The sequence below is a fragment of the Podarcis liolepis genome, assembly GCF_965112155.1.
Source record: "Podarcis liolepis genome assembly, chromosome: 1".
Lineage (NCBI taxonomy): Eukaryota > Metazoa > Chordata > Lepidosauria > Squamata > Lacertidae > Podarcis > Podarcis liolepis.
Window position 1 is genome coordinate 30,976,218 of NC_139554.1, and position 14,220 is coordinate 30,990,437.

A 14,220-nucleotide genomic window follows, 5' to 3' on the forward strand; every position below is an offset into this window, starting at 1 on the left:
CCATGATGTGCATTAGGCTTCTATATTAACTATACACACAGGATAGTAGCTGGAGGGCCGGGGTGGGAGGTGTGGGGAGGAAACTGACTGAACAAGGAAGCAGTTTATTTGTTCATACATCTATCTGCTTCATGGGCCCAACTGGAAAGATACTGGTCTCTTTATGATTATGCAGCATTAAGTTCCTTGGATTTGTACACATGAAAGCTAATACCAGGGAGGACTATCTGACTACTCCCAGGACATCCCTTGCCCAAATACATCTTACAGTGGTACCTCGGGTTACATATGCTTCAGGTTATAGATGCTTCAGGTTACAGACTCCGCTAACCCAGAAATAGTACCTCGGGTTAAGAACTTTGCTTCAGGATGAGAACAGAAATTGTGCAGCAGCGGCGCAGCAGCAGCGGGAAGCCCCATTAGCTAAAGTGATGCTTCAGGTTAAGAACAGTTTCAGATTAAGAACGGACCTCCAGAACGAATTAAGTTCTTAACCCGAGGTACCACTCTATTTGTTTCATTTGTATCCTACTCTACTCCTGAACAGTCTTGTAGCCTCACAGCTCTGTGAAGTATGCTATCCTTAAAAAGAAAAAAACTTGTTTAAGACTACCTATGAGCACCAGTGCACAGCTGAACAAGGATCTAAAACAAGGATCTGAAGAAAGATCTTTATCATTCCCGCCATTATAGTACCGCACCAGCTATAAGATATATGCCACATCACTCGGCCTCTGTGTTGAACACTGAAATCCTAATCAAATCAGGGCACCATTAGGCCATGGCAGTAGCCATCAGTTCTTGGCCTCATTGTTTTTAAGATTTGCTTTCCTATAATGAAGGGCTGTCTTAGAAGAAGTTTAAAAAGATTTCCACCAAAAATCCCTGAGCATTTTCCTTTCCTCTTAAAAGCAAACTATTTTCCACTAAGAAGCTGTAGGCTGAGAAAATATGTCCAATGGTATGCCAGGAAAGGCAATAAAACTTTAGGAGGGGCATTCCCTGCAATTCCAGATGCCAAGAACACTCCAACAGAGATAGTCACCAGCCAGCACAGCTCAGGTATATTTTGCTACTGGTGAATGCAAAGGAGTAATTCATTCCATGCACCCCCTTGTGGGAATTGAGACTCAATTGTCATCAGACAAAACAATTCTAGAAATGCTGAAATACCCTTTTTAAATGCAGGCAAGGATAACGAGGATACTGGATTCTGAAAACTGAGAACTGCCGCTTAGATTCATATAGTGGCTACAATGAAGTTCTCCACTACTGGATGCCTGAGAATTACAAGTAGGGAGAGAGTTGGTGCACTTGTGGGCTTCATGAAAGCATCTAGCTGGCCACAGTGAGAACAGAATGCTAGACTTTCTGCTTGGCCTAATCTAGCAGGGATCTTATTCTCTTAAGGTTTCCTCAACAGGCTGCACTGTGCTACCTCAATGGATTCAAGCGCCATACAATGTTGTAGTAATCACTCTGAGTCTCGAAAAGCAATACAATGCAATTTAAAGATCCCAGGTTTGGTAGTTCTGTGAGCCAGCCCTGTGTGAAGGAAACTAGCTGGATTTTTAAAGTTTTGTCAATTATTCATCTTTTCAGTCTAAAACTTCATTAGAATTAGCCTGTGACATTTCCTTTGTGAATTAAAACCTCCCAAATCTTCTCCCCGCTTCTTCATCCTGCTAGATACTTAAGGTTAAATGCATGTGACCTATGAATGGTAACAGGAATGTCGGATATTCTGGCAAACTATGCTTTGTGAAGTTGTGAAAATTTATTTAATTAGTTTATATGCTGGTTTTCAGGGAAAACCACTCACGACTGGCCCTCAAAATTAAAAATATAAAACAATATATTAACGCAAGCTAAGGAACAGTAGAAAATTGTAGGAGCAGGGGAAAGAACAAAGACTTATTAACACAGTATAAATGACGCTTAATTTCCCTTTCCTGTAAGGGAAAGCTCAAAACGATATCATCACTGACTAGCCAGTGCAAGCCTTGCTACTTGTGACCAACATGTACAAAGTTAATTTGTTGTCACTCTCCGTGAGAGACTAGATTTTGCTGTGAAAAGGCAGGGTCAGAAGCTTTTTAAAAAGTGGTTTTCTGTGCCTCTGATATATTTGGAGCCTAGAACATGTAGTGATTTCTTCCTCTTCCATGCCATGCTGTTCTGAAGAACCATATGTCTAACCTCAAGCAGTAGGCATTGGTTAAATAAAGGAAGCTACATAAAATAGTAGTTTCTACAATCAAGTAGGTGCCTGGCAAAAAACACAGAAATTGGTACTACTGTGATTTTCTGTTTGAAGAGGGGACTGGAGGACATTCGGTTAACCGGATGACTCTTCCAACTAGAGATTATAGGCAGTGCCCTTTGAACAATACTGCCCTGCGCTGTGCTGAGGTAAACCAGGTGCGGCATTTGATTGCCAGAGCCGCCGCCACTCAGCCTCTTCCTCCCGTTGCCAGGAGTCTTGGTTTCACAGCGAGTTCTGGCTTCGTGGTGCAGGCCAAATCCACAACTCAGATGGACCTGATCCAGCCCAGGAGCCTTAGATCTGGACCCCTGCTCCAGATCATAATGACTGAGCTAAGGAGACCCCTCAATCCCTAACACAAGCAAAGTCCATAAACCATGCTCCACACAAAAACGTATGTCACACATACACAGATATAAGACAGTGTATTTTAACACAGAACAAGAATACCTCACACAGTGAAAAGGAATTCCTAGATAACTGAGGTGACCTCAACAGGAATGTCTATTCCACCCCTAAACCTGGAAGGCAACAAGCAGAACCAGGGTGGGTCAAATGAAAAAGTGGGCTGGAGGGCATTCGGTTAACAGAACGACCCATCTGGCTTCCATAAAAGAGGAACATCTGGCGGGGTGGACAATATTCTGGCAGATTGGCTAAAACAGTTCTCTGTAATCAGGCCTTTGGCTGATTAAATATTCTATTGCCTTTGTTTGTGGGAGGGGATTTTCTTTTGATTTTGTTTCCTCTTTATTTGGTGTTCTCATTTTAATGTTGTGAACCGTCCTGTGATCTTCAGATGAAGGATGGTATGCAAATTCAATAAATAATAAATAATTTTAAAAGTACAGTACTTAGAAGACCTCTGGATCAGACACTATAGGCTAGGTGTGTAAGAAATATTAACTATTATTCCTATGTTTTTGATAGTTTGTTTTGAATTAATTCCATTTACTTTAAAGCAATGTAAACTTTGATATCCTTAAGTGCACACAAATTTACTTTTTAATTATAATTCTGTAACTGAAGACTCCCTAGGTCTTACTGGAACAGCCTGTAAGGTTATATGAACCAAGAGCAGAAATACTGGCTAAACTCAGCAACTGTGAGGGTGGAACCCTTCAGCAGAAATATGTCTGTATTCAGAAGCTGAAGGGAATCAGAGTTCACAGGTGGTTGAGAATTCCCCAACGTGGCCTTTGAGGAGGGCACTGAGTTCACTGAGTTCAAACTTTGGGGGGAAATATGAAGAAAAATCCTAGCCTAGTGAACTCAGTGCTTCTCCATACATGGAATAATTTGGAATATACTGATAAAAACGTTTCATAAGGTTTCTCCAGGATTTGGCAATATTCTCTACTGTCTGCAATGCTGGAATTATGAAAAGAAAATAGGAAGTTATGATACTTGTATCTTTTTGAGATCTTGCTGAGATCTGTGAATTTTCTGAAGCAGAGACTGTACTTGAGGCTGAGTAGAGGGGACAAGAGCTTGCAGCTAGCCCCAGTTTATAAAGCTTTGAACTACTGCCTAGTTGGGATCAAAGGGTATGTGAAGCCATATGTAAATCCAAAGGAGGGGGGAAAGAGTTTTATTACCTGGACTCGGTCCTGAGACATCTGGCGGCGAGATGACCACGTTGCAAGTCAAGGCCTCTAAAGAGTAAAAAAGCAAGAACTGTGTGATTTTAAAGACTGCACCTTTGAACTCTGTCTTGTGCCTGTTGATGATATATCTTGTTAACTAGGAGGAGTTAAAGTGCAAGAAACCTAAGGCTTCTGCAATTTTCTGCCTGGAAAAAACTGATTTTGGAAACTGGCATCTTGTGCCTGAAGAACCGACTGCAGAAGGAAGGAGAGGCTTTTCCAGGGATGAATTTTGAAATGAATGGAAATGCATCCCTCTCTCAGCTTCGCTGTATGTGTGAAGACTCCTTAATATTAATGATTTACTTTCCTAAGGTGCAGAATACAAAGAACATTATAGGGAATTTCCTTTTAAGTCCTACTTAGTTTTGAATTATTCTCCTTGCTAAATATTTATTTGTTCTCTTTTAATCAAAAGAAAGCCAGACTAGACAACCTACAGAACAAGTGCTTGCTCACTGAACTACACACTACAATGTAAAATGCAAGATTTATTTATTTCATTAAAACTATATACTGCTTAATTATAGAAGAGACTTCAAAGCAGTCTACAAAAAAGATAAAACAATAAAACAAGAAAATTATCACTAAAAAATTACAACCACAATTTAAAACATACAGCCTACTGAAAATGTGAAACAAACAACAGACTTAAACCAAAATAAATCTCACAGGTATTAGATTATTTTCTCCAGAAATCAAGGTCTGTGACAATCAAATTGCAATTTATGAACTGTTTGCCTGCAGCAGAAATGCTCTCTATGTCTGTCATGTGCTGTGGACCAGGAAAAATGGAGTACCACCTGTAGGCTACTGAATAAGATTCTGAACATTGGGGAAGTGGCCAGTTATTGCTTAAAACTGTGCTAATGCCTCTGTGTTCTGACCTTACTGTAAGTCACGTTCTTTCTCCACAGGCAAACAGCCAGCTACACTAAGAAAATCATACTTCTCTAACCTTCTGTTATCTGATCAACTGGTGAAAAGGCAGCATAAGTACTGTAATGAGTCAATGGGCACAACTAGCTGATAGGAAAGCCACTCTGCCCAGTGTCCAGGGAAAATAGAATCATAGAAATGTAGAGTTGGAAGGGACCCTGAAGATTATCGTGTCCAACCCCCTGAAATGCAGGAATATGCAGCTGTCCCACACGGGAATCAAACCTGCAACCTTGGCATTATCAGCACCATGCTCTAACCAATTGAGCTATCCATGATCTATTGGTATGTTAATTAATGGCCTCAAAGAACAGTTGTTGCTTAATCTGTAAATATCAATACATCTACAATAATTATTTATAAGGACCACCAACAGGTAGTACGCAACAAAACTATAACTATTTCTTTCTTCCTAAAAGATTTATTAATTTTCATGACACATCTATGTACATTACACTAACTTGAGGTTTCTGCCTATCAACTGATAGGGAGTGACTCCAAGCTCTGCTTTTTGCAGGGACTGGCCACACTATTTTAAAATTTCTATTTTAATTTTCTGGAAAACACAACTTAGAATAAAATCATAATCTCTGATAGCCAATCCAAAACTTGTCCTGCTAGCTGCAGCGCTATGCACATCCTTCTCTTTCAGTTTCAGATTTTGCTTACTGAAAAAGCAGAACTGGAAAACTCAATAGAGTTTTCAGGGCCACAGAAAAAACTTCCCTCTGGGTCTAGAATGCCCAGGGGCAATTTCCTGCTTGTCCATGTTTTAGAGATTGGTTAAAGAAACAACTATTTTCTACAACCAAGTAACTGGGAAAACTCCTGGTCAGAGACCACATAGGCCAGGTAAGAAGCTTGTGTTATTTGATGAATCATTGTATTTTAATATTCTGCTGGAAGCTGCCCAGAGTGGCTGGGGAAACCCAGTCAGATGGGCAGGGTATAAATAAAAAATAATAATAAATTATTATTATTATTATTATTATTATTATTATTATTATTATTACTACTACTACTACTACTACTACTACTATGCTTTTGACATTTTGTTTTGAATTCTCCTCTGACTTTTTATATACTGGAAAACACACACACACACATACACATACACACACACACACACACACACACACACACACACGGATGTTCTCTGGCCAACACACAGTTTAAAGTAGTAATTGAAAATTTCAAAAATCCAGCAACACAATACTCAGGACCACCAGTTTACACCATTAAAAACAGCTGGTTGAGAGTTTAACTATGCAATCATAAGAACATTAATATTTGACCTTGGCAAAACAATAATAGCAAGTAACTAATTCGGCTTTCACAACCATTTCATAATGGCAGAGCAACAAGCATTCTCACGATACTGAAATCTAAAGAAATGACACAGACCACCAAAGAGGAAACCCCCTAACAGAGAAACATTTTTAAGACTATTTCCCATGCAAGGAATATTTGGCAAGGGTATGAGGATCACAGAAAATGGGAAGCAGAGGGTTACCACTTCCCTCCACAACTACAGCCCCCACCACAAAAAAACCCCAATTTCTCTGTAAAAGACCTCCTGCTGGACGTCTCAGCACATAGGGAACATTTGCCACTACCCCAAACACAGCAATTAGCCTTGTAAACAACCTTCTATTGTTTGACAAAAAGAGTCCCATCTAAAGTCTAAGGTGACTGCATGGTCAAAAATACAAACCCAACTTTTTCCTTTAATAACTTGCCTATACAAGCTGCTTACCGAGTTCGTTTAGAAATTAGGCATCTTCTTGACCCTCTGCAGAACAGTGAAAAAAGAATATTGTGATTACATTACACTACATCAACATAAAGCACATACATTAAAAGCCCAAGGCAGGATTTGCCTAATGAATCCCATCAGCAAAAGTCCTGCAGAAAGGCTTCCATAACAAGGCTTTTCACCTTCTCTCCTCACTCCCCAAATCAGCTTGGTTGCCCAACTGGTATCTGGTTGGCCACTGTGAGAACCGGGTGCTGGACTAGGTGGTCCATTGGTCTGATCCAGCAGGCTCTTCTGATGAACCTCCAGAAAGAGCTAGCTCCCCATTGAGGAGGGCTTTCATCTGAACAGCCAAGGCAATTGTTATGTTCTTGAGAATTGCCTTCTTTATAAGCCTGTGGATTACTCTATTTCTGTTACTGTTTGTTCCAGCTAGTGAGCTAAGAGCCAAAATGCATTCTACGAGCAACTGCCCAATGGACCCAGCACTTTGTCTACAAGCAATCTGTTCTCCATGTTCACTTTCATTTCTCTTTCCTCCTATGGGTCTCCTTCTGTACTGCAGACTCCTTGAACCACTTTCCTACCTGTCGCTGAAAAGGCGAGAGGCCAGCATATAGTTCATTGTCGTCTTGTGCTCCATATAGGATCTGAAAAACCAAGAGGAAGGGAGTCAGTTTAAATTCAGATTAGGAGTATTTAAAAATGGAAGACTCAGTGAGAAAAAAGTGAAAGCTTATCATGAAAAGTGAGGGGGAAATAGCTTCATCTGTCAGGAATGGAGGAAAAGGTAAGACTAATAAGGAAGCTGGTAAGAATTAGATAGCACAAAAGGCAACAGAATAGTGTTTGATAGACAAAAAGACCCTGAAAGTGAAATTTAAAGCATAATGAATGGTCTTTGAGAGTGTACTAAGGTGGGAATAAATTAGAATTTGCATCTTCTACCTCCTAATGTCTTCTATCATTCAGGATGAAAGGATCAAAATTAGACTTTTTGCTCACCCATAAGTGTCCCAAGTTAATGGCGTAGGGAATATACGAATGAATCCCCCTCTTCGCTCATATTCCTCCTTCACTCGGCGCAAGACTTTTATCTGGAATCAGAACAAGCAATGAAAGGCATTAGTACTTTTTAGTTGTTTAGGTTTGAATTGGTTTTGTCATCTTGATTTAACTTGACCTGGCATCAGTTTTCATGAAAGGCGAGCAATAAATATTTCAAATAAATAAAAACAAATAATGGAAAGGGTGAACCTTGGGATGGAATGCATTGAGATACACATAATCCCTATGAATCATTTAGTTATGGGGTCAATAGTAACAGTTCCACTTTTAAAAGACAAACCATTTTATTCTTTGTCCCTTAATTTCCCTATCTATGCTGCCAAGATGCCAGTCTCAGTCTGCTGCCACAAGGCAGAGGCACCTGGCAGCCAAATGCACCCATTCATGGTGACTAATTGTTCCCATCTTCTGCACATGTACCATGTCCAGTGAGTGAATACAGTACATGACAACCCTTACCTCCTCCATGGAGAGCCCCAGCATAGAGCCAAAATGCCTTCCTACTGTTTTCTCCTTTGCTGAGGGTGTAAGGTTTTTCATCTCAGCATCACTGGCAGACAGCGGCCGAGAACGCTGTAGAAGGACAATGAGAAACCTGATTTTAGCATTTCCCCTCCTTCTAATCTTATTCCAATTATTTTTAACGGGGTTTCAAATACCAAAGTCATTTGCCCAGCAAGAGACATCACTCTCCAGGCATCAGAACCAGGAGTCACACTCAAGAGGCAGAAGAATCCAAGGGCACCAATGCCAGGATTCACACTCTCTGCCTCCAACTATAGCAAGTCCACACCCCATTCAACACCAAAGCCAAACTTCACATTCCCAGTGTTTGACCACAGAACCACACCCCAAAATAGCAGGAGCCAGCATTCACAGCTTCTGTCTCTATGGGCAAAGCATGACACATATTCCTGGCTCTGGTACCTGGGGGGTAACATTTCCAGCTCTCAATTGCTGGATAACCCATGTCTTGTAGTAGTAACCTGCTTAGGAGATGAAGCTACAGTAAGGAAAAGAAACACAGCTCATCTGTATTTACACTAGTTCCAAGTGTTAAAATGACCACAGCTAAAGATCTTTACTGAGCCAGAAGATATCCTGCATTCAGCTCTATCTCACCTCACAAGGCTCTTTGAGTTAGTAATGGGCAAGTACAAAATGCAAACAAAAGGGTGGGGGAGCAGAAGCTGAAATCCAGGCAAGACATTTTTGACCTAGCTGCACTGTCAAAGTTGAAAACAAAAGGTATTTAAAGACTTTGAGATAATAAGTTCCTAAAGATTTTTTTAAAACCTTGAGATCAAAGTAGCTGAAGCTAAAACCAAGTTCAGCTGCGCCACAGATTAGAGGCTCAGCTTGATCCATCTCCATAAAGATATGAATATTAGCAATATGCCCCATTATTTCATATGGGTTATATTCCTCTTCACACAGAAAAGCAGAGTTTAAAAACCAAAAGCTGAATTTGCCTCAGAAGAGACATATACAAACCTAGACAAAAGAAGACCTATTATCAGTAAGTAACTCAGGCTTATGAATGAACATAGAAAAGGTTTGCTGGATCAGCCCAAAACTTCATCTAGTTCAGCAATCTTTCCCATTACTTAATAATAATAATAAACTGTAATCCTTCCAGCCATTTATAGTATGGATCTTCTGCTATTTTTAAGGAATAATCAAGGGAAAATATCATTTCTTCTCTTGAACAAGATGTGTCTATTACCTCCTCTTTGACTCTAGAATGCTTTGTATGAAAATAACACCAAACAGTTGTGTGTGCTTGCCTCTGCCATCACTAGGTCAGTTATGAGCACCCAGTCTCCAATCTCCAAGGTTTCTTCTTCTCTTAGTACAACCTTTCTTGTCTTTCTTCTCTCTTACATTGGTATTTCTCCATATTTCAGAAATATGCATACACTCTATCAAAATAATCTAAATTTTGAATTTGTTGCAGTAACATGCATATTTTGCAGAGCATGCATAATCTTGATTAATGTGTGTGCTTTATTCTGAAACAAAGTTGGGATTCACTTGACACAAATGGCTGCAATTTTAGGAAAAGTAAGTGCGGGAGAGAGGCAGGCAGGCACACTAAGGGTTATCACCTGCCTTCAGCTCCTGCCATTCCATATGCATTGTTCATTTCTCTCCCCTGAACCTCTTTACCATTCCTTTATAGTGTCTTAAAAGTCACTGCAGACAAAATAAATATATTACTTTAAATTTTGAAATAGATAAATGGAAGTTTGTAAATGAAGAAACATAATAGTCCAATACCTACCAATTTGGCATTTGTTGATCGGGACTGTGCAGAAACAGGGCGCTACAAGAGAAAGACAAAGAATAATGATTTGATGTTCCCCTTTGAATCCTGGAAGCAACTCTGCTCATGTAGCAGTCATAAATGCATAGATTTCACACCAACAGGCATGATCAGATTTCCTGTGCCTCTCCCTCCTCAATTTGCTCCAGAGAATCTTCCAAGTACCATATTTTTCACTCTATAAGACGCACCAGACCATAAGACGCACCTAGTTTTTGGAGGAGGAAAACAAGAAAAAAAAATATGAATCTCAGAAGCCAGAACAACAAGAGGGAACGCTTCGCAGCAAGAGCAGCAATCCCTCTTGCTGTTCTGGCTTCTGGGATAGCTGCGCAGCCTGCATTCGCTCCATAAGATGCACACACATTTCCCCTTACTTTTTAGGAGGGAAAAAGTGAGTCTTATAGAGCGAAAAATATGGTATATGGAGCAGATTTTGAGGGTGTGAGCTAAAGTGAGAAGGAGCGGAAAGGGAAGACACATTTGCATGAGTGGAAGAACATTATGCAAGCAGGATATTACAACTATCACCCATCTAGCGTACATTTCTAATCTGTGTAAAATGTCAACTGATTTTGCTTCACCTTCATCATTACATTTTTACCTCTTAAATATGTACTCAATACATTTAGGATTATACATGAAGCACACAATACTGCTGAATGTGAAATGTTTAAAACCAACTTCCTCTTCTGATTGAAAATACTAAAGCAGAAGCACATGTAAATGAAACAATGCCAGATTGATAACCAGTTCACGCTTTTCTTCTCATTTCCCTGTGTTGACTATAAGTTCATTGGAACAAAGACCTGTCCTCTTGTACTCCAAAGCACCATGCACACTGATGGCACTATATAATCACCATAATCATCATCAAAATAGCAAAGGATTGGGTGCGGGGAATGGTTAGCATCTAGAGGTCAATTTCACTTCCAGCAGTATAGAAGCCATACACAGCGATGAAGTACTAAGATACAAAATAATCAAAGAAATCACAAAGTTGTCGGATAAGAATGAATAAATGAAACGGCAATCATCCTTGCTTAAACCCGTCTTCATAATCTGTTAATAGCAGAAGAGAAGGTTTTTATCTTTCAGCTACTTTCTCAAATTTCTCCTTACTTGAGGTTTCTGATAAGGATGTCTCCTTCCCTCAGGGGTAAAGTATGATGTTCGGCTGAACCGCTGACCTGGATCCTGACAAACAAAGCCTGAGAGTGGAAGCAAAATAGGCCACAGAAAACTTAATTTATGGGCTAGTTTAGTAACTCTGTATCAATAGCCAATGACAGCTTAACTCCTGCAGTGAAAGAACTGCGAAAAGGGGGCATTTGAAGGCGCACTGTGACACACCCATCAGCTGATGGAATAGGCGCAAATGCCCCCCCCCACCCTGCAAATCTATGAAGATTTGAAGGAGAAACACGGGGGGGGGGGATTGAAAGCCTTGAGTAAAGTGCAACCTTACCACTCACTCATCAGCTAATGAATGGCAGGAAGTGCTCTTCCAACCAGCACACATACTGCTGCTGCTTCTCCTTCAAGCCACCATGGTTTGAAAGAGAAATGTAGGACAGAAAGGGTATCTAAAAGTCTTTTGTAAAAATCCCTGCATGAGGAACCCCCATTTGCTTTCAAGTCCCAACAAAGAATCACATTATGTCACTATGCCGTCCGGTGACTAACAGGTGGGCAGGGCTAACAGGTCAACTTGGGCCCTCCAGGGGTGGGGGAGATAAAGATATAGCCTTCCAGTCAGAAAAAAGTTCTCCATTCATGCTCTAAACAAGATCTAAATGCACTACTTGGAAACACCGAAATGCAACCAAATTCAAAACACACAGATCAGCTGATGGTGGGGGTTTATCTCCTCTCTCTGCTCATCAAATGATTTATCGGATGACAGGAAAGAAGGAGAGTTGCATCTGCGCTGTGTCAACTTTTTTCCCCCACTGTCAAAATTGGTGGGTTCTTGGGAGGCCAGAAAAATTTGCCTGTAGGCTGGGTGAGGCCCATAAACTGAGGGCTAGCTACCCCAGTACAATGCTTTGCAAACATGTGAAGGCCCAAGGAAGAAACAAAAACAAAAAATAAGTTCCCTTTTTTTCTTCCTCCACCACCCCTTCACATCTCTATATCTTTTCTGTTACCTACTTGTTTTAATAGGAACCATGCCAACAAAGGTAATAATTATTCTAGAGTTACCCAATGATCCTCAGGCTATCAAAGCATCATACAGATGTCAGGCACTCAACAGCATCCCCCCCCCCAAAGAAGAATTTTTTACCCACACAATAGTGTTCACCACTATTCATACCACACAGCTAAGGACACCTACACTTCTCTCAGATTATATACTTTCCAGCTACAGCATTCCTGCCCTTCACAAAACAAGTTTGAATACCTCTACTATTCTACAGCATACCATTCTTATGTCATATATACACACCCACCATACAAACATGGCATACCCACTTATAAGCCGCTATCACCAGACTAAGCCAACAAAACACTGGACTGAAACTCAACTCACCTACAAGTGTGAACATGTCTGAAATCATACTAGCTTTAATCTTCAGGTCCAAAGGAGCATCACTATCCAACAAGAAACAGAAAAGGCAAGCAGTTAATGGTATCTCCAGTTAGAGCCTTTCCTCTAAAACATAGTATATAGTTATTCAGTTGTAGCCATCAAGAATATTCAACAGATGGTAGTCATTTCAAATTCCATCTTTCTCAATAACTCCTTACCAGGCCAGGGAAGGGGATAGGTTCACTTCCAGTAGCCAAGGCTTGAGAGAAGAATCAATGAGGACATCAAAGCCATAAAGCTCTGAAACAAAGAACACACAAAGTTTTTCGTGGCGGCGCAATTGTGTTTTCAAGGAATTGAACCAACATCAAAACAAGGGACTGTGGATAAATATAGAGTATTTCACTACATGAGAAATGTGGTGATGCTTGCTCATTTCTTTAAAAGTGTGATACAGATTACCATGGCCAGTTTTGAATATTCTGTGGCCATAATCGCTCCACCTTTAAGATACTGACTCTTGCTTTGGAGTGAAGATGTACTGGTGCTATATTTTGTCACTGCTTCCTGGTTCCTTGTTTTTAGAAATATACAAGTCCAGTCCCACAATAGAGGCATCTGTATGCTTTTGTCCAGTTAAAGTTCAGGAAAAGCCCTAATGAAATAGAAAGCTTCAAAAAGGGAATGCAGAATAATGGCAGCAGAATAAAGGGGGTGGAAACAAGGCATGTCTTCCAGAACCCCATCTTTACAGACATCAGAATCTAGTTTTTCTAAGCATTTGCAAAATTAAGCGATCCAGACATCACTGCAGCCTACACCAATAAGTATGAGTTAGAAACAGGGGAAAGAGAGTCAAGAGAAGAAAATAAAGTTTACCTATGCTGCTCTTACAACCAATATTCCCCCCCCCCCATTTTTGAGGCCTGCCACTGGCCATACCATGTCCCTTTACCTTTAGTAAGGTTTTTACCTTAAACACACACACACAGAGAGAGAGAGAGAGAGAGAGAGCGCCTATGAAGGGGGTAGTGGACCAGTGGGAACAATCCACCCCAAGATACAAATTTTCCTGACAGATGCTCCTGCAACTTCAGTCAGTGGTCCTGTCAAGGTACTAGGCTCTGCTTAGAATGAAGGGGTGATGGAAAGCAGACTGAACTAATTCCTCCCCCATGCCTAGTTATAATGCCTTTTAGCTTGTGCAACTGAAAAGCAAAACAAAACACATAGATAAGCTACTCGGAGGTTTGAGGCCTAATGTGTACTCCCTGGCTGTTAAGGTTGGCAAGGACAAGGCTAGGCACATGGATTTCAGAGGGGCTGAAAACCTCTCCAAAGAAGGGTAGGGTGCCCACATGTCTAAAGGAGGTGGTTGTGAAGCCATTACTAAATAAGTCAAAGTTAAGATTCTCTGGCTTGGAAAACTACTGCTCAGTCTTGAATTTTCCATTTTGAGACAAGGGGATGGAGCAGGGTGGTCCAACACCCTTCACATCTTTGGTGCATGCATGCATGCACACACACACACCTGCAGCAGCCCTCACACTGGCTTCTCAAAGCCAGGTAAGCAAGGTGCTGGGCTCTGGGAATGAAGTGTGAGGGCTCTGCCAGAGTCCTCGAGTTCTCCCACCTCCTTCCCAAAGCTTAGTTAGCACTTTCTCAGCTTTGGGAAGGATGTGGGAG

At 40.8% G+C, this 14,220-nt stretch overlaps 1 protein-coding gene across 5 annotated transcripts in view; it reads right to left on the minus strand.

The window, feature by feature from the left end:
- The window catches only part of TTLL5 (tubulin tyrosine ligase like 5), a 109,969-nt gene that overhangs the window by 61,054 nt on the left and 34,695 nt on the right, over positions 1-14,220 (minus strand). For all 5 annotated transcript variants that reach the window (XM_083501150.1, XM_083501149.1, XM_083501148.1 and 2 more), the window contains exons 13-21: positions 12,753-12,834; positions 12,535-12,596; positions 11,124-11,212; positions 9,960-10,001; positions 8,135-8,248; positions 7,613-7,704; positions 7,195-7,257; positions 6,608-6,643; positions 3,865-3,921 (exon numbers count right to left, since the gene is read on the minus strand). In XM_083501150.1, the coding sequence (XP_083357276.1) occupies positions 3,865-3,921; positions 6,608-6,643; positions 7,195-7,257; positions 7,613-7,704; positions 8,135-8,248; positions 9,960-10,001; positions 11,124-11,212; positions 12,535-12,596; positions 12,753-12,834 (637 nt within the window). The remainder of the gene's footprint in view (positions 1-3,864; positions 3,922-6,607; positions 6,644-7,194; positions 7,258-7,612; positions 7,705-8,134; positions 8,249-9,959; positions 10,002-11,123; positions 11,213-12,534; positions 12,597-12,752; positions 12,835-14,220) is intronic.